At 39.5% G+C, this 26,837-nt stretch overlaps 1 protein-coding gene across 7 annotated transcripts in view; it reads right to left on the bottom strand.

Annotated features, from left to right (window-relative positions):
• NHSL1 (NHS like 1) overlaps positions 1–26,837 on the bottom strand; it is a 148,259-nt gene that overhangs the window by 60,703 nt on the left and 60,719 nt on the right. Inside the window, exons 1-2 of one of the 7 annotated variants that reach the window (XM_028723551.2) lie at positions 22,246–22,425; positions 21,674–21,729 (exon numbers count right to left, since the gene is read on the bottom strand). The exons of 5 other annotated variants lie outside the window; for them this stretch is intronic. In XM_028723551.2, coding sequence (XP_028579384.2) covers positions 21,674–21,729; positions 22,246–22,277 — 88 coding nt within the window. In that variant the 5' untranslated portion in view covers positions 22,278–22,425. Of the gene's footprint in view, positions 1–21,673; positions 21,730–22,245; positions 22,426–26,837 lie in introns of those variants that run through there. One more of the 7 variants, XM_028723548.2, reaches the window with a different exon arrangement.

Raw genomic sequence — 26,837 nt, 5'->3', positions numbered from 1 at the left:
TAAACAACAACAAAGTTACAGGCTTACTGTATTACAACTGTAAAAATCTTGGAGGATCTACTTTCCTTATTTGTCCAATTAACAAATTCTTTGAATTGTACACAATTTTTACAGTCACTACAGTGACATCCCTTAGAGCCACTAAAAGTAGCTTTAAGCCTGGGGCACTTCAGTTGATGGGTTCCTGAAATCAATAACATTTTGAGCAAGTATAGCACTGAGTTCCAGACACATCCCAATTACTTTTAAGTAGAGATTTGTGTGTTTGGTAATCCCACCCAATCAATAAGCCCCCCATTTTTTTAAGCCATTGGGATTGCAATTTCTGAATACAAAGACCCCTGCCCTGTCACTTCTATAATTTTAGACACCTCACAATTTTATCCTCAGTGATACTGCTTAACATGGAAGAAAAATATTTTGTATTAGAACACCCTCTACCCTTGACTGATCTCTTGATGCTTCCAGATAAAGGCCTTTTTCCAGATAGGTCTGTTTTTTTTATTGGCTGTAAACTTTAATGAACCTTCCACCCTATCATAAAACTTTCCATTTTAATTTGGACTTGGATGGTTCTATTTCCTGTTCACACTGGCAGGCAGATCATGATAGGGTCCAGAAAAAGAAGATGCGTCACTTCTACTCTTCTCCCTTTTCTCTCACCAGACTATTCCTTTTTCCTGAGCACAGGCACAGGGTTTTTTTTAAAGCACTTTGCACACACACACACCCCTTCACTTAATTTTTAATTTCATTATCTTCAGCTTTGGTCCCCTGGAAGTTCAGCTGGTAGAAGAATCATACTTCTGTTGTTGTTGAAAAATAAATTCACATTTTTTTCTTTCTTAAAATCTATACTGATGCTGCTTGCCATTACAAGCAGTAGAGTTAAGCAATGTAATGCCTTTTTCTGAGCATGGAAAGGTGGTACTGAAGGAGGTGCCCAGTTTTCCACAAGGAAGTGTCACACATGACAAGAAGCAGACACTGAGTCGTTAGGAAGGAGAGAAGAGGCATGCCAAAGTTCAGCAGCTGCCTATATGCAGCACTCATTTTTCTTAGTAATGAACCAAATAAAAGATGCTGGTTGGTTACAACTGGTGGCAACCATTTATACTCAGCATTTGGGATGTTGAACATTAAGATAGCCAGTTTTAGGATTACATAAGCAACCTGCTTTGAAACTGTGGACATTCTTCACCTTCTTCTATACAGACAAAGAACAATGATTAGGCATGCAATCACCCATCTTTTCCTTGAATGTGAAGACTTGGGATTCTGTGTTGTGCACTGATTGACTAACAGCTAAATATGTGTTTTCATCCCTATTGCAACATGTACCTCCTTATCCTCTACAAATTCAAAAAATTGTGAGGCTCACCTTAATACTGCTTCACCCAAGCAAATCAGGAACCCAAATATCTCACTAGCAGCATTTCAATGTTATATATTTGTCTGTTGTGAATAGCTAAAATCTGTTTTATTAGCAACAACAAAAATGAAATAAAATGGTCTAGAAATATTGCCATTGAGCAGGGAAGAGCAGGGAAGATGCCTTGATTCACCCATGGTGCTTTGTGAAGACATTGTGCTGAAACAAAATGATTTTAAGAACTGTCAAAAGAAGCTAACATATGAATTAGGTATAATAGACATTTTTATTTAGTCAAAAAATCAAAACAGATGGTTGGGGGTGGGAGAAAAACATAATTAGATGCCTCCCAATGCAGTAGAGCCTTGGAATACCTGCAAGAAGGCAAAATGCTGCCATCTGCAGGAAACAGAAACAGTACTCTCCAGTTTATCTTTCTGTCTCTACTGACAAAGGTAAACAATATTATGTTCCCTTCACTAGAAGAATCTGTAACTCTGATGTGAGTTACAGCACTGAAGTGATACTCATACTAGCCTAATTTTAGTTACTGCTACTTTTGGTGGCGAGAAAAGAATACCATACTCCAGGAGCTGAAGCCAACTATCTCCTAATAACCATATTCTTACTCAGAATTTATTAAATGAAAACATAATGTAATATTTCAGTAGTCATTTAATTTAAAGAACATGTATTCAGAGGATGAACCCATCAAAATAAATTATTTATATTTTTAATGGAAGAGACCTGTTGCTCTGCTTTGTCTTGAATCATAAGCTGCCTAGGTTAGGTGGCAAACTTTTATAAGATTGAATTCCATTGTATGTTTACGTTCTTAACTGAATTGACCAAAATTGTCAACTTTAGTTTACTAGCCAAAATGAAACCAGAAAAAAGAGTCACCATTCATACTTATCTCAACTACACTATATGTTTTGTAAAAGCCATCCACTGACACTTTAAACAGCAATTTTATTACAGCATAAGATTTTGGGGACTAGAGACCAATTCTTTATATACACACGCTTGCTCATGAAAGCTTATGCCACTGCAGCATAGTGGTTAATGTGTTGGACAAGGACTTTGGAGACCAGGGTTCAAATCCCCATTTGGCTTGCTGGGTGACCTTGGAATAGTCACTCACTCTCAGCCTTACCTACCTCACAAGGTTGTTGTGAGAATAAAATGGGAAAAGTGAGAACCATGTGTGCCACTTTGAGCCCCTGGGAGAAAAGGTGGGATAGAAAAGGAAGAAATAAATAATAAAAAATAAAATTTGTTAGCCTTTAAGGTGTTTCAAGAGTTTTGTTTTTGCTGCAACATGTAGAACCATTTTTGTGTGACAAAGGTTATTCTAATAACATCCACCAAATTCAGTATATGTATTTCGTTGTGCATATCACTATGGTTGTATGCAGACAATGGCTGCATTTGCACACAACACTATGCCAAACCATAGCTTAGTACAAACATCCAAATATGTGTGGTGCTAGGCAGGATGTCTTTGTTACACTGCACTTCTACAAGAACAAAACTTGGCCACAGCTCATGGTTAATAAGGAGAGAGCTTAACCATGAGCCTGGGTTCTAATGACATGCTAAGCCAGACTTTGGGTTAGCTGCCATGCTGTGCTGAGCTAAAAAAGACTAGGGAGAAGCAAAGTGGGTGTGAACTCTGTTCCGGGAGCCAGAATATTTGTGTGGTCCTAGGAAGCCATAGTTTGGCTTACCATGCTGCAAGAACTAGGTACAAACAAACCTAGTATCCTCCAAGGCTTGCATGCTACTTCCTTCCTGGTGGCCTGGAGGAACCGGTAAAGTTTTATTTGCATCTCTGGTCAACCATGGTTTGTAATAACATCTGGACTGACAAACTGTGGGTAACATGAACTAGTGTCAGTTTAAAACCAACCATCTTCAAACCATGGTTTCTGAAGCTGAACTGTTTTGAACTAACCAGGAAGGATTCAACTAATAAGTCCTATCAGTGTAGCTCAACACAGGGACTTCCACTTGTGCAACAGTGCTTTCTCTTGCCCCCGCAAGAAAGTGTTTGCTCTGGCAGAACAATCACATTATTGTGACATTGAATTGCTCTCAATATAATTAACATCAACCACAGACCTGGTCTATCTGGCAAACTATGTTTAATTAAAAGCAGAACAGCTTCTAAACTGCCTCTTCTCAGCTATACAAGGAGATAGTGAGGACGGGAAGCCTCCAAGCCTGCGAAATTCATGACTTCCCAAATCAGGAGCAGCCAACAAGGTGCCCTCCAGATGTTGCTGTACTACAATCATCATGATCCTTGACCACTGATCATGCTGGCTAGGGCTGAGTTCAACACCTGGAGCACACTGGCTACCCCTGTGCTGAACCAAAGGTTTTTGTGATGTCCACAGTCTGTGCTGCAGCTCTAGAATTCTTTTTAAATTAAAACTGGAGAAACTCATGAACATAGAACAAAAAAAAGATATCTGCAGTCATATCTGACTTACAAATTTAGCCATATAAGTAATATAAATAAGGAAGATTTCTTTGGAGTATGGCAAGAATAACTTAGTGAGATAATATAGGTTCCCCAGTCACAGAACTCCAGCTATCAAACACACATGTCGCTTCAGTTGTCTAGCTTTATTCTTAAATCGTTTTCAGTGTTAGTGACAAAGAGCACAGGAAACACAGATGGGTCATGTTAGGATGACACACACATTTTCCATGGTCCCTACACTCTGTTCTCTGAAGATACAATTGCTCTTTCGTTTCCCCAGCTCTCATAATGAATTTGCCTCAGTACATTCACAGAGGTCTCCCATATGGTTAAGACGCATGCAAGAATTAATATGCAATTAATAAGATGGTTTGATCATCTGCTTTTGTTCAAGGAAGCAGCTGGTCCACATATCAGATGCTAATTAGACAAATTAAGATTAACCACTTTTGTTCTGTGATGAACTGATAGCTTACTGTAGCCAATCCTTTTAAGTCTTCTAAAATGGTGTCAATAAAGAAAGCAAATATGGGATAGCAGAAGACTTATTTCCTTGGGGGGGGGGGGGGCTATTTAACATATAGAAGGAACCTGACACTCTATCTTGGTTTAGCAGGAAATGTATGAACTACAGAACAATATTTGAATTTGGGTGTGGGAAAAGAAATAAAATTGCTTTATTCCTTCAAGAAACATTTAAGTTCTGAGGCTATTTGCTGACTCCATAATACTGAAGTTTTTCCTGCTTTTTCCTTTCTGTTGTGAGAAATGTTTTGACTTTGAAAGTGCCTGGCTAATTATTATTTTTTAGAGCAAAGAAGTGATTACTATACCACACAAAATATACAGTAGGTAGTGTTAAGATTACCATTTTGCTAGTAAATCACTTCTCTAAGTGGCACTACTATCAGGGAAAGTGGTTTCTGCTATAGTTGTCGAAACTGCCTTGTTTTTGTCAAACGGTTTGGTAAAGAAAGAAAGTCGGGTGCTCTTAGCTGTTCTACCTGAAACATTCACAGTTCTGAAAATCCTGCTGCTGGTCGTGTGCAGTCAGTTAGTGAAAAACTTCCCCAAACTTTTTTTTGAAGTCACAACAAAACATCAATCAGCCTCTATGAGGTTTGTTTTGGCTTCCCCTCTGTGTCATGTCCAAAGGCAACCTCATATAAGCATTAAGGTCTATCATGCATAAGCAGAGAGATGCTCCTAGTAACAGTTCCAAAATTGTGGAATTCTATGCTCTTGGAGATTCACTCAAATCCAGACTTGAAGAGCTGCAATAGTTTTGTTTTTGTTAATAGCATTGCCTTTTGGTGCTCATTTTATGCTTCATTCATCATAAATGGCAGATTTCTGTATCTGGGAAGGGATCAAAGCACCTTCTTCCTCATCAGCACTTCCTGACCAACACATAGTAATAATCACTGTCAGAGCTGATAGCACTAACCAAATCTTCATGCGCAGCAATTGCAGAGTAAATGGAGAGTGCACACATTTGCTGCCAAGTTGAGTTGACAGCTTCAATGAATTGGGGCCATCATGTATTTATGTCTGACCAGTGAGATCCAGGATGAGGACTGGAATTCAGTTCCTTGAAGTAGAATTCCAAACAGACATTACAACCTGCACTGGTTCCATGGTGATTAAACTAAACAGATTACAGTGCTCTGGCTTAGATGATCTGGAACAAGCTGCTATAAACCTTTGGCTGGCTGCCCTTTCTTCTGTTCTTGTGTGAAAGACGAAAGACTCAAAGCTTTTGCTTTCAGTTTTGACTAAACCACTATCCGCATTCTGTGCAAACTCAGGAAACCATGGATAACTCTAGTTAGTTAACAAAGTAGGATATACATACACTCTTTCAGCAGTTTCCGTTGCCATCGAGTCTAGTCAGTTGTTATTCTTTCGTAATAAATTCTTTTATAATGATTCTTTTATAATAAACGTAGCAAAATGTCCATCATAATTAACAACTAGGATAAAGTTATTGGATTGCAGGGAGGAGACAAACCTTCATTTCCCTGCCATCAGAGGGTTCCTGGAACAGGCTAATGGTAAGCTGTGTTCCAAAGAATGGAACAACGTGCACTGAAGGAATAAGTATACCACCCTGTCTGAGCCACTGCATTAGGAAAAAGAAGGGGAATGGCTGTCCTTTCACCACTTCCCACAGGAAGACACTCGCAACTAACAAGAACAGTTTCTATCTCACACTTGCCATTCCAGCAAGAGAGAACCCTCTAGAACAGTCTTTACCAATCTTGGGTCCCCAGATGCTGTTGGACTCTACCTCCCATCTTCGCTGACATTTGCTATGCTGACTGGAAATTAGAAGAGTTGTAGCCCAACAATATATGGGGGACACAGGCTTGGTAATGGTTTTGGAGCACAGGAGGGAGGATGCATTGCATTGAAAGCATACAAAACCAAACAAGCAATGTAAAGCTAGAATGTCTAACTTTTCATTGCATTATAGTGCAATGGTTTAACCTTTCACTGCATAGCCTTTTAAGTAAAATAAATATGATTTATTTACAAAAATGCTAGTTACCACTTCTGCCCAGAATATTCCCGAACTGCATATGAGCATCCTTGCATTTATTTCATTTTCTCAACATACTTCATTTGAAAGGATTAATAAAAATTGTTTTCGATCAAATAACATGACAAAAAAGGAAGGACACTGCAGGGCAACACTAAATAAGAAATAAAGAGGTTTCTAATACTGCGTTTAAAACTGTACTAATAAAAGTAAAATGTTTTCTCGGTTTAAAAAAAAGGTTTCCGTTGCTCTATTAATTCACTTCCTTACAAAACTATTGAAGCAGTTAATCGAGTTTACCTGCAACAACTGACTGATCAAGCTCTGGAATCTCCTAATTTGACAATAAATGGCATACATTGTATTAGGAAGACCTTGCCTAAGAGAGCTGCGTAAATCTATACTGAACAAATACCGGCGACAAACATATGCCTCTATGAAATGAAATACTGTTTGACTATGTACTACGGCTGGCCATCTGCCAGCAGTCAATCTAGGTTGCTAGGTTTGTGTGTCACGGTGGACGTGCAAGTAATGATGAAAACGATATTAGCAGGGCACTTTGCCGGCCTACTGCTTCCATTCTGTTCCGCTCTCACTCCTGGACTGTGGCAGTACACTGCCTACCTATAAGGAATGAATCCTTAACCCAAACAAGACGAGAATGCAACATAGTCATGCTATGTGCGACCAATAGCTTCATGTATTTAGGCAATCAGGTATTGACTGAAAGTACTGGAAACCTGTTTTGATAGGTTTTTCATTTTATGTACAGGACTCACACTCTACAACCCTGTTCCTTATTAGACAGCCTTAAAAATACATTGACCCACCAAGCTTCTCAAACAAGCTGACTGATACCTGGCCAACTCCACTTATTGATATGAACTACTGATCCTCTCCCAACTTTTCTATCACTAAGATCCAGCCACCAGATTTTTAAAAAGAAAGTGTGCAGTACGTAGCTTTCTCACCCACCACCATCCCTAACAAATACTTGTATGCATAAAGAAAATGTGGCCATAGGGAATGCAAAACCAGTAGCCACAGGCGACAACAGATGCACAGGGACTGTTTGCGACCCTGAGGTCAAAGGGGAATGGCCATTCCTACAATTAACATTGCCTTCAAGCATTCTCAAAGTCCATATTGACCTATTCTGTCCATTTTTCTATCTAATTTGCACCTGCTACTGGGCCTAGAATGAGAATAAGCAGTTATTTTTGTTTTATGTTTGGGACATTTGGGAGTTTGGGGGTTTGTTTTGGGGTTTTGTTTTTTCTTAATTAAAGAAAGCTTTCAGTAGTTTCTGTTCTTCAGTGCTTAGAAACAAAGCCAAAATGAAAGAGAGAGAATAAAGCTCCTGCCAGGATATTCACATATTGAAGCCAGGAATCACTTAGGCTGCTCGTAGATCTTACTTTATACTTCGCAGTTCTGTTCATTAAAACAATGTTAGGAAATTTCATTGGGAAAGCAACCATCTTTTCCCAAAGGAAATCACTTTATAATTTGTTTCTGCGATAACAAATTGAATCTGTTCTTCAGATGTGGATTGGTATATACTATTTTAAGATTTTAAATCAGGGAAGAGGGTAGTTAAAGCTACTGAAAGTTTGCAGAAATTCCAAAAACATGCTGAGGAATGGGGGATAACTTTTCCACACAATATTTAATGGGGAAACATTAATATATGAACTAGTGGTTTGATCATTTTAAAGCAAAACTATTCAACTTGTTCAGTGACACCAGTAAAACAAAAACAACAATATTTATAATGAAGCAGGACATGCCTATTTAAGCATTTGAATTAATCTAAACACTGGACAATTAAATATATGACAGTTATAATTCTAGTGAAAGGTTATTTTGACTCATAATAAGAGTGTACAACAACTGTAATTGCTTTATACAGTGAGTTTACATTTAAAGTACCTGAATGTTAAATGAGAACAGTTTAAAGGTCAAAGAAATCAGTAATGCTGTGCTTTTTTTAGTTTCGTGACTGTCAAACTTTCCTATGAAATGCTTCCTTGGTCACCTGATTTTAGAAGCATAATTTCAAAGGCTGTTACTATCTACCATCCCCTCAAAATGAGTACCAAGAGCAGCGGTGTGTGTGTGTGTGTGTGTGTACGCGCGCAAGCAAGCAAAACAAGATAAGGCACTATATTATTTAAGTAACTGACAACCAACTACAGAATATCAGAATGAATGGAAAGGAGAAAATAAAATAAAATCCAGCCGCTGGTGAATTAACTTACTCATTGTAAAAAATAAAATAGAAAGCTAATGGCACAATCTCAAAAGGAAAGTTCCCTTTACAGTATACATAGTGTTTATTTTTCCTTTCTCAAACACTTTTCTAAGCAGGTGAGGGTCCCTGCTTGGGTAGACAAAGTGAAAAGTGAGAAACAATGATGCTTAACAGAATCTAGCTTCAAACAAATGCAAGATTAGAAAACTTTATTTTCAAAAGGGCCATTATGACTCCAGTATTATTTTCCCTACTGGAAATACAGGATACCCTCACGGCACCAAACTATATTACATAAACACGGAGTGGGAGTAGCACTGATTAAGTCATTCAACATTTTAATACAAACACATTTCCATTTAAGTACAATGTGCTGTAAAGGAATAAAAATATGGATATGTTAAGATGAAGCAGACTTTCTACAATGGTGAAGTCACAACATTTTATCACAGACTTTGTCTTCACTCTAGAAGGCATTCTATTTATGACTTTAAACAATACATCTCTTGAAATTTATTTGATTATATACTGCCAAAGGGGGGGAAAACACTTTATCTATATTCAGAACAAAGAATATAAACACCCTGCTTTAACTGTTTTAGTAAAAGACACAATGCAATCTTACTTGGCCACAAGGTACCGTTGTCTTTGCTCAGCCATTTTTTCCTGAAGTGCTCATGGACCTTAGTGTGACTGATCTCCCTTTTGTTGGAATACAGTGGAAGAAGTTCTTCATCGTCATCACAGCTGGCCTGCCATTTACTTCTGTGCAGGCAACCAACTACTGGATCAGAAGGCAGGCAGTGTACATAGGCAATCATTTTAAGATACAGCTCCAAACAATATCCCTGGTACTTGTGATGATAACCTATCTATAAACGTTTCTGGTAAAAAGAGGCACTACAGATCTTGCCCTTTCTGGTGCACTACAGATCTTTCCCTTCTCACTGGGCTAGTTTGGTCTAAATGGATCAATCCAATTAATGAGCTATTTAGCATAAAATCATCTGAACTGATTTGCGTAAGCAGGTGCCATTTCAGCCCCAGATCCAGGCTTCAACTGGGACCCGAAGATATCCACCAGACCTGTAAAAACATCCACCCAAGGCGGATTTTAGACTGGCCTCTTTATTTTCCAGCTGAACTCTGATGCTTCTCTTAAGCTTTATCCCAGATTATTTGTTACTCTTTGGACAACAGGTACAACCACACAGATGGCCATATCTTAAAAGCTTATTTAAAGCTAAGTTACAATGTTCACTGCAGTACAGAGAGCTACAATATCAGAACATTCCAGAAGTGTGTTGCAACTTATTTTCTTACTACAGAGAAAGTTGGGGAAAGAGAGAAAACTAACATTAAAAAATGTGTTTGTGTGGACTGGAACACAGTTATTAAAAATGGAATGAAGTGAGAGACATGAAAGTATTTAACAATACTTATTAGGGTTTTGTAAAAAAAAAACAACCCACTAAATTGATTCTAGTTAAATCTACTGGCAAACAGAGCTGTAAACCATTTTATAAATACTGAGCAAATGAATCCTTTAGCACCTTCTGGAGGTAGGCATTATCCCTATTAAAAATGAGACAGAAAGACTCAAAAGAGGTTTAGCATGTTGTCTACGGTTTAAGTGTAAAAGCCAGGATTAGACGATACTCCCGGGGATTCCAAGACAAAATCCATAGCAAAGTTGTAAGTTTCCTGAGCATGCCAATAATAATATTCAGTATTCCATTTCCTAATAAAAGGGTGAAGATTTCCTATATTCAGAATTGTATTATCTCTAAATTATAATTCCATGGCAGATAAAACAGTAACCATTACTCACACCTTCAAATAATATCCACTGGATTAGTGGAGGGGCTGTATTAGATTGTGCATCACTAAACTGCCACACAGGCCCAGTTGACAAATAACACTAAGCTATAGTTTGTTTGGGACGCAGGTGGAGCTGTGGGTTAAAGCCTCAGCACCTAGGACTTGCCGATCGAAAGGTCGGCGGTTCGAATCCCTGCGGCGGGGTGCGCTCCTGTCGTTCGGTCCCAGCGCCTGCCAACCTAGCAGTTCAAAAGCACCTTCGGGTGCAAGTAGATAAATAGGGACCGCTTTCTAGCGGGAAGGTAAACGGTGTTCCGTGTGCTGCGCTGGCTTGCCAGAGCAGCGATGTCACGCTGGCCACGTGACCCGGAAGTGTCTGCGGACAGCACTGGCTCCCGGCCTATAGAGTGAGATGAGCGCACAACCCTAGAGTCTGGCAAGACTGGCCCGTACAGGCAGGGGTACCTTTACCTTTACCTTATAGTTTGTTTAATAAACCAAGAATTCTCCCACTGACAATCAAACAAACTGTGCCTTGTTTCTCTCAAACTTGGCTTCCCCCCCAACTACTCTTGCCTCATGCTTATGTACTTTGACCGCCTCACCCAAGACACTCACCAAACAGACCATAGTTTAGGAAGAGTGCTGGACTCGGACCACAGTTAGAAGAAACCAGGGTTCATAAGTCAACAACAAAACATGGTTTGAGATTTTGGGGGTTTTTGGCAGTAAGGAAATCATAGTTAAGATGCTGGGCAGTGTTCACACATGACACAAAGCCATGGTTTAATAAACTATAGCTTAAATAATCAATGATTTATCATTTATCTAAATGAGGGGCTGCAGCTGGCATACCAGCCAAAGTGGACAAAACACACTCCTGGCTACCAAGTCTACCAGGGCTTCCACAGTCAGTGGTGAATCCAGGAGCACACACAAACTACAGACTTGGTCTTTTAAAAAGAGTGCTATCCCTTGCAGCGCCAATTGTAACAACAACATGAAGAAGAACAAGAACAATTTTATTATTTCTCAGCCATTCTGGGCGACTCCCTACAGAACAGTAAAAACAAGGTAAAACATCAAACATTAAAAACTTCCCTAAACATGACTGCCTTCAGATATCATCTAAAAGTCAGACAGTTGTTTATTTTCTTGACATCTGATGGGAGGGTGTTCCACAGGGCAGGCGCCACTACCAAGAAGGCTCTCTGCCTGGTTCCCTGTAACTTTGCTTCTCGCAGTGAGGGAACCGCCAAAAGGTCCTCAGAGCTAGACCTCAGTGTCTGGGCCGAACAATGAGGGTGGAGACGCTCCTTCGGGTATTCTGGGTCAAGGGCTTTAAACGTCAGCACCAACAGTTTGATTTGGGCTCGGAAATGCACTGGCCGCCAATCAAGATCCTTTAGGACCAGTGTTATATTTTCCCAATTGTAATTCTCCATTCCCAACTACTCCTAACCTTCCCATGCTGAGTGGGTAGAAAGTCTGGTGATAACTTCTAAAAGTGTACATCTAAATACGTTCAGGAGCCTGCCTGCTACTGTGAACTCTGCATTATCAAGGTTCTCAACTGTGAGGAAACTTTTAAGAACATAGATACTTTATTTCTATACCATCCTTCATCCCACAATGATTCCAGGGGAGGTTACGTATTAAAATAAGCAGTTCAATGAGCATTTATTCTATAATACATTATAAAATTAAAATTACCAACATAACTTCACCTAGGATGTGATCCTACACCACACATTATGGTACATTGCAGCTGGCCATGCCACCTCAATCCCCTTCTATTATTATTTTAATTATAATGTTCTGCAACAACATCCCAAGAAAGGGGCAGACTTTCTGATGTATCCAATGTTATAGCTTAGAAGCTAGAAGGAACCCCAGAATTATCACCTCCCACCCCCACCCCCCGAAGATGGCCTTAACTATGATCCATGACTGAAAGGATAAAGGAAGAACAGAGCAGTGGGAATAAATATTAACAGAGCTATCCTGCAGTCATAAGACCAGTTGTTCTGGAAGCTGAGAACACATATGTCTTTTTGACCCAAGAATTAAGTGTGCCTCAGTCCTTTAATCCAGAAAAAAAATGCTGATTAATCAAAACTCTCCAAGAAAACAAAGATAAATTCAACCAAAAAGACCCTGGGATGAAGGATGGTATAAGGAAGAAATAAAATATCTCTATGTTCTTAAAAGTTTCCTCACAGTTGAGAACCTTGATAATGCAGAGTTCACAGTAGCAGGCAGGCTCCTGAACGTATTTAAATGTACACTTTACATTAGGCAGTTTCCTAATGCTACTAAAAATAGAACATGTCATTTAAGTTTTGATTCCCATCTTTTTTACTGTGTGCTCCTTTTTGTGTTTTCATCAAATTTAGACTGTAATGTTACATGTTTTCAGAGCTATGGCTTGTCCCACTTTTTAAAACTGAGGTCACATGTCCTGAGCCCTTGGGATATAGTAGGCTATAAATTAAAAGTAAACAAATACATTCTTCAAAAAAAAAAAAAGGTTGTTGCTGATGTTGAAACAAAAGCCATTATGTGTGTGATATTAGAGGATTTCAGCCCATCCCATGCAGCTGCTGAGGCATCTGAAAAACATGGGACCAAAGATGTACTGCCAAAAATAAAAAAGAAATGTCTCTAATCTACAGCAACAATGGAATGACAAAGCTGCTAAGGCTGGTACATCCTAGCACTATGAGAGCAAAGCATTCTTTACATCAGTGAAAAGCAGCAAAATTTACAGTTTGCTTTAACTAGCAATTCAGATACAGTTCAGACAAGTTTAGCAATGTTAGCCTGCCAATTCAGATACATTACAATCCTGGATTACCATTGGTAACCAAAAGAAAGCATCACCTCCTTTTTCACCAGCCTTCCACTATCCCTTTAACAATTTAAAAGAGCCAAAGGGAGATGCCCTGTTTGACATGAACTGTAACAACAATATTTATTTTTTATTTATTATTATTATTATTATTATTATTATTATTATTATTATTATATTTGTACCATGACCATCCTACTGGGTTGCCCCAGCGATTCAGCTTTCAACAAATATAAAAGCATAATAAAACATCAAACATCAAAAACTCCCTGATGCCTTCAGCATCAGTTGTATAGTTATTTATCTCCTTGATATCTGATGGGAGGGTGATCCACAGGGTGGATTGCCACTACCTGGTTTCCTGTAAAATCACAGAACTGTAGAGTTGGAAGGGACCCTGAGGATAATCTAGTCCAACTCCCTGCAATGCAGGAATGTATAGCTATTCCATATGAGAACTGAACCTGCAACCTTGACGTTATCAGCACCACACTCAGACTTCACTTCTCGCAGTAAGAAACTGCCAGAAGGTCCTCGGAGCTATATCTGCCCCCAAAGCCAAACTCTGTTTAAGAAATGTAGTGTTCTTGAAATATTAAGGTCTTATGACACTGAATGGAAACACAAGTGATGGAGGAACAGGTTGCAATGTTGTTCCTTTGCAAGGTTTATCTTGGGAGAGGTAAAACAGAAGAAGTGTTGGTGTATGTGCAAGTGTACAATGAAGGACACATCCATACAAGATCTCTGCATGGGCTTCCGGTTCCGCAGCCCCCATGACAGCGGAAGATCATTGGCGAAGGAAAAACAAGGATGATTGAGGATAATCATCCTTGCAAATTCTCCCCAGGGATGAGGGGGAGGGAGCTTCACTCACAGTTCGTCTTGGTACCTGGCTCTCGCTCTGGTATGGAATGCGAGGGGCAGAGAGGCGCTGAGTACAAAAGCACTTCACCTGCTGAAAACCCTCCAACGCCACCATTAAGAAGCAGAGGTTCTCCTGTTCATTAGAGCTTAATTGGACTAAAGTACAGGCGCGTTCTAGAAGACAGGAGATCACAAACTGTGGAACAAACCAACTGCAAGGACTTTAAGGTCTGAACTTGAGATAAGACTTCATTCAGTGAAAAAGATGGTGGGGAGAGGGGAGACTACAGTTTCTTTATTTAAAGTTTTCTTCTCTACATTTATGATTCAGCAGTCCTCCTCTGAAAATTAGTTCAAATTATATTTGTACAAGTGAGGATGGAAGAAATAGGATTATAAACACAGAATATAAAATCAAACAGAACTGTGTGTGTGAAAAAAGGAGGAAAGCTCTATTTTGCAAAAGGTTTATGATGGAAATTTAAAGCTGACTCTTCCCCATCCTTTATTATTTATGAAGTGAACTGAATAATGCTAAGAGGACTTGGAATTTAATTTAATTGGAAGTATAACTGCTCATATATTTTCAGCTGGAAGGAAGAATGAAAGGAGTCTGTGAACTGCCAAAGAACTGATAAGGTTTTTACTGAGTCATCTGCAGTTTGACAGACCACACTTCTTCCCAGGCTGAGAGGGAAAATGGTGACAACTGTTTATTTACTGGGGCACAGTGACTTTTGCAGCTCTTGCTAAAGTTCTCAGTGTAAAACAACAAACCACAGACAGAGCAATGGAGAAATTTCTGGAACAACAATGGGCTATCAGCTCTGCCCAAAGCATAACAGCAACAATCAGGGAAAAGAAAGACATCTTACAAGGACAGGAAGAAAAATAACGAACAGAATAATTGCCACACACAGGAACAAGGATATAGTTTGAGTTCCTCACAAGAAAATAATCAAACCATCAAATCTAGCACGCGGGGAGGCCACTGTAACTAAATTATACACAGTGATACCTCAGGTTACATACGCTTCAGGTTACATACGCTTCAGGTTACAGACTCCGCTAACCCAGAAATAGTACCTCGGGTTAAGAACTTTGCTTCAGGATGAGAACAGAAATTGTGTGGAGGGCACCACATTATCAGTGTGACATGTTTTGGACCCTACAGGTTCTTCTTCAAAGAAATACAGATTCAGAGTTAGCAAAAGAAAAGCTGCAGTAGCACATCTAAATGTTGAATCTGTATTTCTTTCCCTGAAGAACCACCAGTAGGGTCCAAAATGCATTGGACTAACAAAGGTCTCTCTTTTGTCTACCACATTGCCTTTTCCTTCTACTTCCAGTTCTTTGCTATTTACAGCTCTGTTTTGAATTTGCCAAGTGGAACAATTTATCATCTTACTTTGGACAGCAAAGGTGAACAAAACTATTTACAGCTTAATGAAATCTGTATTTTAGTTCTCCTGCTGGCATGTTGCCTATATGGTACAGGGGTCACCAGTTAAAGTAAAGATAGTTAAAACCCAGTGACTTCCTACAAATAACCATCACCATACCATCTCGTCTTAACTACACAGCAATGTAATCAATATAAAAGAAGCTAACTGGTTCCGCTTGAAAGGCATGCTGCGTAATATATTTCAAATAAGGAAGTTTAAATTAAACTACAATGATAACCAACAAAAACCTGCAAAAAGATCAACGCACTCGAGAGGTCGAATGCAGCACAGCAGTGTAGCATATCATGATTTGCTATGAATTATAGCATTTATCTGTCATTTCTGCAATTCCTCTCTTAAGTCGATGCACACTGTGAGTCTTTATGACAAATTGCAGTTCTGAGCAGCGGTCCCTAGCATTTAGAGGCAATGGTTTTAGGGCAGTAACTATGTAATTGCGAACAAATAATATCCGCATGTTATAGTTAGGGTATCTCTGGCTGTGACATGACTGTTTGTACTAAATAACAGCATTTATATGACAATAACAGAATTTCCTAAGTACCTGATAGCAAACAAAACAAAAAGAAATTGATATTTCTAATCCAGCTTCATAGAAAAAAATATTCTGAAAAGTCTGAAAAGGCAGCTAGGGTTTTTATTTATCTAAATGTATTATAACTTACCTTTTTATGTCATGCTAGGTTGGGAATGGGAAACACAGGTTTAAACCCCCCCCCCTTTCTCACACACAGACACAAAGCTTCACAAGGTATTTTTGGGAACATCAGTGTCCCTCAGCACTGTCTACCTTAAAGGTTTGGTGAGGCTAAGGCACCACCATGGGTTCCTTGAAAAGGGTTGAATGCATAACAAATCATTTAAATATAGGACTTGGGCCAGGGAACCCCTAGGTGAAGTAAACATAACATAAGTACAAAACATAATGCCATGCTACTCCCTTATAACTTTTCAAAATTACAGATATTTCACAAACAAGATCCTTGCACATTCTGATTGAACAGAACTTGGCCCACGCACCACAGATTAATGTTTAGATCAGAACTTATCCACTTACTCTTACACTTCCTGAATGTTCCGACCTGGTTCTTAGCTCAATAACAATTTAGAGACGTATCCTGAGAGAAATGTATTAAAAGATATGTATTTAAAAGCATCATTTCATGCAGATTTTTTCAAGAAACAACAAATGCAAACAGGATACAACAGACCTTACTGGTGAAACATGTCTGAAAGTAGTGGTGATCAGACCAATCCATCCACTCCTATTCAATGGCCTAGTTGGCATGTCACATGAAAACCACAGTTTAATGTGAATGTGTGCTTGCTGGCACACACTGCTGAAACCTTCTCACTGCATCCCCCCACCATTACTTCTGTTGCCATGCCACCAGGAAACAAGCCAGAGTCTGGTATGTTGTGACTTCTAAACCTGGGCTCATGTTTGTTACCCTCAAACAAATCGTGAGCAGTAAGACAAAAGCAGAACTTTGGTTACTGCTCAAGCTTTGTTTGGGGGAAAACAAAATCATGAGACCGGTTTGAGGCTCTAGCTTGTTTCCCATTGGCATGGCAGCACCTGGAATGGGGGGATAATGCAGTGAAGACTTTCAGCAATGGGCATACACTCACTGCGCATTCTCAGTAAACCATCATTAAACGGTTAATGTGGCTTAATGTGATGGTTGCTTAATGTGAATGTGCAGTAAGGGAAGTGGCAATAAAGAAAGAAAACAGTTAAAATATCAAAATCTTGCTATTGTTGCATGCCACACCAATCTCCAAGCAGTGTGAGATTCCAGGAGTCCCAGGTGCTTATCCAAGCTCCATGTCTCCTTTTGGAGCTGAGGCACAGTGGAGACTGTGGTGTCTTTATGGTATATGGTTTATTTATACATCAACCTAAGCCTATAATGGAGGGATTCACAGCATCAACACCCCAAAAGAGTGTTATTTCTTCCATAGTCATAGCCTTGGATTCAAACAGAAATTGAACATTGTTCTCTGGCTTTCAAGCCAGCAGTTTACATCTAGGTCACATTACTGCTCAACTCTCAACTCCAAACTCTGGCTCTGCACCTCACCAGGAGGCTAGCCTGGCTTGATTAGCTTTTAACACTTGCTGGATCCAGGGATTAGAAGTCTGGCACCCCTGAACTCGTAGCACTATCAAAGTCATGTTTAAACTTAAGCCATTAAAATCACCTGAAGAAAATATTGCCTTTGGCATGCAATACTGTGAAAAAGATGTTTTTTTGTTGAGACTGCTAGTAATCCAACACTTAATAAAAAATTCTGATGAAGAGCAGTTAGGAAACATTTCAAATAAATCAATGCCCAATAATGTTAAGCCTTTAAAAGCCTGTAAAAGAAAGATTGTGTGTGCACTATTTAAACTATGTGCTTGAAATTTCACACTCACTTCGGTACTAAAATTCTTCCCATACCTACAGATTGAACAGTTGTACATATTTCTATGGCATTTGCTTCATTCATATGTGAGATCACATTAAGACTTTTTAAGAATTGCAGGAGTTAAAGCTCCTCTAGCCCTGCTTTTTTCTTTTTGTAAATTTAAATTTGTATGCTCTAGAGCAGGAATGTAGATGTCTTGACCACTGGCCGAACTGTTTGGGGCTGATGACAACTCCCCCATCACATTCGGAGGTCCACAATCATTCCCCTAGAGTACTGTTTCTTTATATGGAAATTGTTTGTTTTGTGAACATGTCCTACAAGGAAACATTAAACATTCTTGTCCTCAAGAAAGGAGAAGATTGAGAGAGAACATGGCAACACACTAACTTCTGATACTTAAAAGGCATGCCTGTCTGTAGTATATCTAAATCTGGAGTAACAAATTATGTTTACAAATTTGGGTGTGTTTACTTTTGTATTTCTTCAGTTTGTTTGTTTTTGTTTTTGAAAATTGAAAAAAAAATGTTGTTGTTTTTTAAAAAAAATACCTGAAGAGCTTTCACACAGAGAACAAAAATACTTTTTTTCTCTGCTGCCATTGAGGGCAGGGCTAATGGGCTTCATCCACAAGAGGATTGATTTCAGCTCAACATTAGGAGAATCTTTTTGGCAGTGGTGGGTTTCACTGAAGGTCTTCAAGGAGAAGATAGGCAGTCATCTGTCCAAGATGCTCTCACTCCAGATTTTCTCCATCAAGTACGCAAATGGACTGAAAAGCCTACAAGGGAAGAGTCTGTCTAACTTATGATTATATGAACAGTATATTTGAGATAAAACTATGGTGATAAATGATAGCGAAGGGGAAACTGAAGAGCTTGCCACATCCATCTGAAAACTTCAGTGCCAATAACTAAATTTTCATATAGGTTGTCCAAAATAAATTATTTGCTAGTAAAACTCTGGTTGCAATCCTTGCCTTAACAACAATTATAGCTTTACTACTGAGTTGAGAACAAGAAGCACAACTGGATTCATTAATCCTAGCCTAATTAAAATATAATGACAAATTTAAATCGAGGGATTCATACTATAAAAGCAGGCACAGTTTTATTCTCTTTCATTCTAGGAGGAATAAAACAACACACCTTTGCGTCCAAGCTGCCTAGCTTGACTTAGGAAATACATGTGCTTTGAGACATCAGGGGGGAAATCTGTTTCTGATTCTAAACTTTACATATTTGCTAAGAACATTGCCAAGAAAAGAATCCAAGGAATGTCCTTACATGTATACTACACACGAGACAACTGGTGAGCAAGCCATTGATGTCTTTTAAAAAAGAGAGATGATAAATCAGCATTTCTAGTACAGATCTTTCCTCTAGGGAGCAATAACCACATGCCCTGGATTTTTCAGGGATGGCCTCCAACATAACTTCTTACTATTATTAGCAGAAAAATATTCCTCCTGTCCTCCTTCCCCAAATCCACAGCTGTAAAATATGTAAGGCTGTGGCATATGCATCTTTAAGTGCAGTCACAGAGCTTGCATACCTTCTTTACAGCACCCTCTGCATTTTCTTTACAATGAAGTCATTAAGAGATCTAGTCAAATAGAAGCTCTTCTCTTCAACCCTGGCTAACATACTGTGTCTAATCTGACCTTACTTGAAAGTAACTTTGGAAATAAAAATATATTTTCCCCTCAACTCTCCTTTCACATTCTCCCTAATCCAGTCTATTCAGCTGCCTGATTTCAAAAAAATACAGTATTTATCAATCTTTTTCACAAAGAATAATAACAAACTTTACACAAAGTAAACATTTAGAAGGGAGCATGGCTGTGGTTCTTGTATAGACATTTTAAATTCCAGCATCTTGACAGCCCTAGCATTCTAGTAGAAATGCTAGTATATAACAACATCCAGTGTGAAATATCCCCTCACAGAAGCTGAAGCTTACAGTATTACTAAATCTGCTTATGAGCTTGATTAAAATACATATGTTGTTGTATTTGCACCTGTGGGCGCCCATGGAGGCCTTCATTGGAACCTATGTCCTCGTCCCTCCCCCGGTGACAGGGATTTTAAATACAACTACAGTGGTACCTCGGGTTAAGTACTTAATTCGTCCCAGAGGTCCGTTCTTAACCTGAAACTGTTCTTAACCTGAAGCGCCACTTTAGCTAATGGGGCCTCCTGCTGCTGCCGTGCCGCCAGAGCACGATTTCTGTTCTCATCCTGAAGCAAAGTTCTTAACCTGAAGCACTATTTCTGGGTTAGCAGAGTCTGTAACCTGAAGTGTATGTAACCTGAAGCGTATGTAACCCAAGGTACCACTGTATGAAAGTGTCTACCTGGCAAGAGCAACATGGGGGGATACCATAATGAAGGCTCCGTTATTTCCAACTGCAAACAGTCTACCCACCAATTTCCCTACAGGAATCTTTGTGGGAAAGAGCCTGCCAAGGGAGATGCAAGAGATTCCTTGCAAACACTGATGAGGGGTGGGGGGTGGGGAAGATGATACAACAGGAAGCACAAATCACTGATGCTTCCTGCTGCCTTTGCTGGTCCTCTTTGAAAGCAGTCTGAGGTCCCCGGCCACATTATTAAGGGACAAAGGAGCAAGTATTAGCATACGTGAACACTTCTAAAGTGCCCAATGCAGCAAACAAAAGTGTTGTTTTTAAAGAGGTAGGTGCAGATGGATCCTTGTGCAAACATTTTGGAGGTGTAGCTAGGGGTTCAGGTCAGGCCAATAAAGAAAAGAGAGGTGTGGTGTTTTTTTATTTAAAATAAATAAAAATAATCCGGTAACAATAAAAATGTATTTTAAAAAGCAACAACTGTGATGACTTAGCATTCTGAGATCATCAGTTAATAATGCTTTATACAAATTGGTATAAATTAGGGAGAAATGGAGGCAAGCATGTGGTTTTTTTGGGGGGACTGTTTTTATTATATATTTTGTGGTTTTTTTATTTTGATTTTGTTTTGTGAACCGCCCTTAGACCTCTGGGTATAGGGCAGTGTGTGTGTGTGTGTGTGTGTGTGTGTGTGTGTGTGTGTGTGTGTGTGTAGTACCAATATGCATCCCATCCCATTGAACATGTGGAAATGCCCTAGCTTATAATGAACACAGGAATTCTGAAATCCATGGTCATTAATAATAATTTTTTCCTCCATTGAAAACATCATATATAATATACAGCTGTTAGCACAGAAAGAAACATAAAGGGAGCTTCTATTATTAGCTTAACTAGTAATTTGGTTATATTTTGAAATAAGTTTGAATTCAGTGCATTGTAAAAATTATTATCTTTACTTCTAGTCACATCAACAACAAAAACACACACTTAAAGTGAAGAGCCACTGATTTCTATTAACAATTACACATCTCTGAATTATTCCAACAGCAGAAACACCAAGCCAAATAAATTCACATATACTTTGGGCAGGATTTTTTTTAGAAAGGTGGACATACTGTGTGTGTGTGTGTGTGTGTGTGTGTGTGTGCGCGCACACACACGCTACTACTTAATCTAAAATAGGACTCAAAGTTAATACCAAATTTTATAAAGAAACTAACTTGTAGTAATGTTGCCTCTGTCCTTGATCACATTCACGCACTTATCAACATTCACCCTGAAAAGAAATAACTGGCATAGTTTGGTTTTGCATTTATATAATGACAAAGAAATTCATCATTCTCTCCAGGCATTCATCAGACCTCATACTGTTTTGAAAATAATTAAATGAAGGTATTGTCTGACAGATCCTATTAACTAGCATGGTCAGTGCACATGCTTCATCCAATAAATTGTTCCTAAAGTTCCTACAACACAGACAATGCTTTTTCAAATGCTTGGTAGGCTCAGCAAATTGAAACCTACAGAGCAAGCTTGCTCTTTTGTATGGGAAAGGATTACACATAGCATTCGAAGGATTCCAAGCAGGAATGAGTCTTCTCTCTGCTAATAAAGCACAAAGGGTTATGTAGATCTGTGCTGCCCTCTGACTCAAGAACAAGACTAAAGATTAAACTTCTCATAAACTTCTGAGAGTTGTAAAAGAGGGCTGCTAGCCTGTGGTTGCGGGGGCGGGGGGGGGACAGCAACAGCTATACAGGAGAGTCACATAACTTCCAAAAAGTCCCCTTACCTTTCAGGCAAAACATCCTGGGACTGTTCCATGGAGGGAAGTGAAAGGGTCCTGTTTGCAGAGAGTGCAGTGCACCAGTGCTAGGTACAGCTGTTCCCCAGTCCGCCCCATTCAAGCGCACAGCCGAGAAGCATGGCAGCGAGCCAACTCCTGCTGCTATAGGAAGCTGCTGCCCAACCCACCGATTTCTAAACAACACTGTGGAACGTCCCCATCTCCCACCTCCTCTCATTCCAAAAAAGAAAAAAAGGGGGGGGGGACCCAGCCACTCTATTTAAGAAGGGAGAGAAAGACAACTGCGCCTCTTCAACCACGCCTAGCACAGTACAAACCTAAATACATTTGTTTTATCTCCCTTGTCAGCACTTTCGCACTGAAAACAGCTCATATTCATCTACTGGTCAGCATCAGGAAAAATAAATCACCCTTAATCTACCTCAGCAGTTTCCTATGAATTGCCAAATTCTGGCTCTTTGTAACTTTTTTTTTTGTAATTGCTCTGGAATGTGTTACTTTTGAAGTGCTTTATTTGGCTAGTTTTCATATTGTATGCATGTGCGCGCGCACAAAGAGAGGCTTATGGTGCAAGTAAGGAAAACAAACAATCAAGAGCCAATTGTTATTACACTTGAATGTCACCAATGGTTTCCTGCAAACCTAAGGTGTCCTGTGAAAATACTAGAACTAGGCACAGCCCAAACAGGAACTTAAGCACACTTTAAAAATCACTGTTTGTCCCGGGTTAGCCTACTGTTTTTGCATATTGTTGATTATGCCTTGAACTGGATTTGGGATGTTTCATTGACTTTTTTGTACTTCTTTTATTGACAGTATTCTATATCTGTGATAACAAAAAAAAAATTTTTTTTAAAGACAGAAGAGCCATTTTGTTCTCTGAGTAAAGTTGAAACTACACAAAATAGCGGTGGAGCCTTCTTTTCATGCTCACTAGCGGTTCCTTGTCATCCTGGAAAAAAAGTGGCAAGTGGGGTGCAGCAGTCAAGTGGGCCTGTTGTTGTTCAACACCTTTATAAAGGACTTGGATGAAGGAATTGAGGGCATGCAAATGACACCAACGGGGGCGGGGGGGGGGGTAGCCAATGATGAAGATAGAATTGGGATTCAAGATGACCTTAACAGATTAGAAAACTGTGCCAAAGCTAACAAAATGCATTTCAATAGGGACAAATGTAAGATTCTGCACATAGTCAGGAAGAATCAGCTGCACAAATATAAGAAGGTGAACACCTGGATTGCCAGTGGATTGCCAGGACATGCAAAAAGGAACTAGGGGTCTTAATAGACCACAAGCTTAACAAGAGTCAACAGTGTGATGCACCAGCAAAAAAAGTGAAAGTTATTCAGCAAAAGTATAGTGTCCCTGTCAAGAGAAATAACAGTCCCGCTCTATTCTGCCTTGGTCAGACCACAGCTCGAGTCCTGTGTCAAGTTCTGGGGAGCACAATTTAAGAATGATATTGACAGGCTGGAATGTGTGCAGAGGAGGCAACCAAGATGATCAAGGGCCACATGGAAGATGGAGCAAACTGGCTTTCTCCTGCTCTGGAGTCTTGGACCCAAACTAATGGCTTCAAGTTACAAGAAGGAGATTCTGACTAAAAATCAGGAAGAACTTTCTGGCAGTAAGAACTGTTCAATAGTGAAATGGATGCCTACAGTATGTGGCGGACTCTCCTTCATTGGAGATTTTTAAGCAGAGGTTGGATGGCCAACCACTTGATGAGTTCTAGTTGATATTCCTGCATTGCAGGGGTTGGACTAGATAGGCATAGGCAAACTCAGTCCTCCAGATGTTTTGGGACTACAACTCCCATCATCCCTAGCTAACAGCACCAGTGGTCAGGGATGGTGGGAATTGTAGTCCCAAGACATCTGGATGGCCGAGTTTGCCTATACCTGGACTAGATAAACCTATCACTTTCAACTCTATAATTCTATGATTCCATGAAAAGTTGTGCAACATGAGGCAATGGGTATGATTTCAGGTGGGAAAGGATACTTAAATTTTCCTCTGCCTACTGCCTGCCTCCCTCCCTCCCTCCCTCCCCATTTTTACCTACTAAAGCCCATTCCCAGTCTCATTCATTGTCTCCCATCTCTGCGCCAAAAGAAGCACTATACAACATAATACTAATGAGTGATAGTGTATATATGAGCAGTTTTTATGATATTACCATATACCTCAGAATGCCCACATTGTTATAACTAAAGTTTAGAACCACAATGGGAAAAAAATCATAATGAAAACTTTTCATACCGCTTGAGGATAAAAAAAACAACACCTTCAAAATGTTTAACATAAGGAATAAAACAATTACATTATCAGGTAGTTTGAGCATGGAATTTTCCAAGGCCATGCGCCTTTCCAAAGCCAGAAACAACACTCTTCTCCACTTGCGAGTCCCAACAACTGGTATATAGAGGCATATTGCCTCCAACAGTGAACGTGAAAACATAGCCTTATCCTCCATGAGTTAGTGTAATACTATTTTAAAGCTATTCAAATCTTGTGGGAATCATGCTTTCCTCACAAACAAAACTTCAGGAGTTGGCAGCCCTGTGAAAACTCCCACAAAATGGCCTTCTATGCAACTAGAAAGTGCACATGCATGTAAAAGCACAAATTGTTTTATTGGAGGAAATCAAAAGGCGTTTTTTCCAAATTGAGATATTCACTGAGAAAAACAAGTACACCATCTCACAAGGCCACTCCAGAACCTTGGCGAACCAAAGAAAGAAGGAAGATTTCAACACAACATTAAAAGGTGCACATCTGAGGACATACCAGGAAAATCCTCTCGCGACAACCCTTCTTTCTATGCTCCATCTGCAGAAGCATCAGTTTCTCACAGAAGACTCTGAAGCAGACTCTAGGGTAATGAATGCAGCTCCCCTGTCCCTCTCAGCTACTCAGAGGTTGGCTGAAACCAGTGGTGTCAGAAGAGGGGGTGTGGAAGTAGTTACAGTCATGTGGGCCTTGGGACGCGACAGCAGAAAGGGCACAGGAAAATATATGGGTTTCAGAGATGTGATCATGGGTTAGCGCTGTAATGGGAACTATTTGCTATGATATGTGAAGGGCTACTAAAATAATAATAATTTCTTGTGAGTTTAATGCTGTTAAAACAGAAAGGAAAAGTGCAGATTATTTGCTATGCTACTTCTCTGGGAAGTTGTCCAAAACATTACAGTTTGCACATGCGCCAACACACAGTGTTGGAATAAGCATTTGGATCAAAGCCATTGGAGTTGGCTAAGTCCAGACTTTTAAAAATGTGTTCATTAATTACCTGGAAGAGAAAAATAAACAACACATTAATGATGTTCCTAGGAGACAATAAGCTGGGTTGAAGCTATGAAGACCAGTACAAATCTTTAAGAAGCCATCCATAAGCGAAATGACAGTGAATGTTTAGAGGATAAAATGTAACATAATAAAAACTGAACAAAACAGAGACCTACAATCCAGTAAGATTTTTTGCGAGGATGAAAAATTAGGATAAAAATTGCCTTGGTAACATGTTCAACATGACCTGCAATTATCTATCACCATCAACAGCTTTTGTTTGGTCACAGTTAGGTAACTAACTGTGGATTTTAGTGTTGTTGTTTTCTATAATACAGGTATGCATACATGAAGTTTATAGGACTAGTATATGTATTTAAAAGCATTTTAGCAATGACTGAAGCAGCCCTTCTTCAAAAAAGAGGCCAGCTCCTTTACACTAGTGTGAACAGTGGGGTTGCTTTTGTGACCAGCCTGATTTGCAGTAGTTGAAGAGTTCATGATGTCTTATCTCCATGCCCTGAAGAAATTCACCCACTACCTACTATTATGGCATATCCATCAACAGTCCTGATTTGACCGGGACATCCTGGAATTACAGAAGCCATCCCGGCTTCTGATTGGATGTCCCATAGAACAGAACATGTTGGCAGCTGATAAGCCCAGGCTTTCCTGAGTTGCTTGGGTGTTCTTTGTGAGTTATGTGCACTGTATCTGGGAAGTTCCACTAGGTGCAAATGGCAAGGAAACATGGTTTAGTATTCTGGGTGGCCATACCACAATTATGGCTACATCACAACAATAACATGCTCTTTGTCTACAGCTTTCTGAAAGTGAAATCTGAATGTTTTCATATTATTATATAGTTCTGAACAAAGATATGGTAGAAAGATACAGTAGATTTCAGTCCAAAAGACTGTGGTCACATCTACATCTTACATTTAAAGCACATGACTTCCCCCCAAAAGAATCCTAGGAACTGTAGTTTGTTAAGGGTGTTGGGACCTGTACTCCTGTGATAGGTAAACTTCACTACCTAGGATTCTTTGAGGAAAGCCATCTGCCTCAAATGTGTTTTAATTGTATGGTGAGGATGAAACCTGGGACCTTAGGGTAAAGGGACGGTAATAAATAAAGTGGTGATATGCATGGATGTGTCTATATTTTGGGATGTGGTAGTAAAATAATAGAATTGTAGAATTGATAAGGACCACGAGGATAATCTAGTCCAACCCGCGCAATGCAGGAATCTTTCATCCAAGGTAGGTCCCACAGCTCTGAGATT

Source organism: Podarcis muralis, chromosome 3 (assembly GCF_964188315.1).
Source record: "Podarcis muralis chromosome 3, rPodMur119.hap1.1, whole genome shotgun sequence".
NCBI classification, from domain to species: Eukaryota; Metazoa; Chordata; class Lepidosauria; order Squamata; family Lacertidae; genus Podarcis; species Podarcis muralis.
The sequence above is the reverse complement of the archived record's forward strand: the minus strand, read 5'-3'. Positions and strand labels throughout refer to the sequence as shown.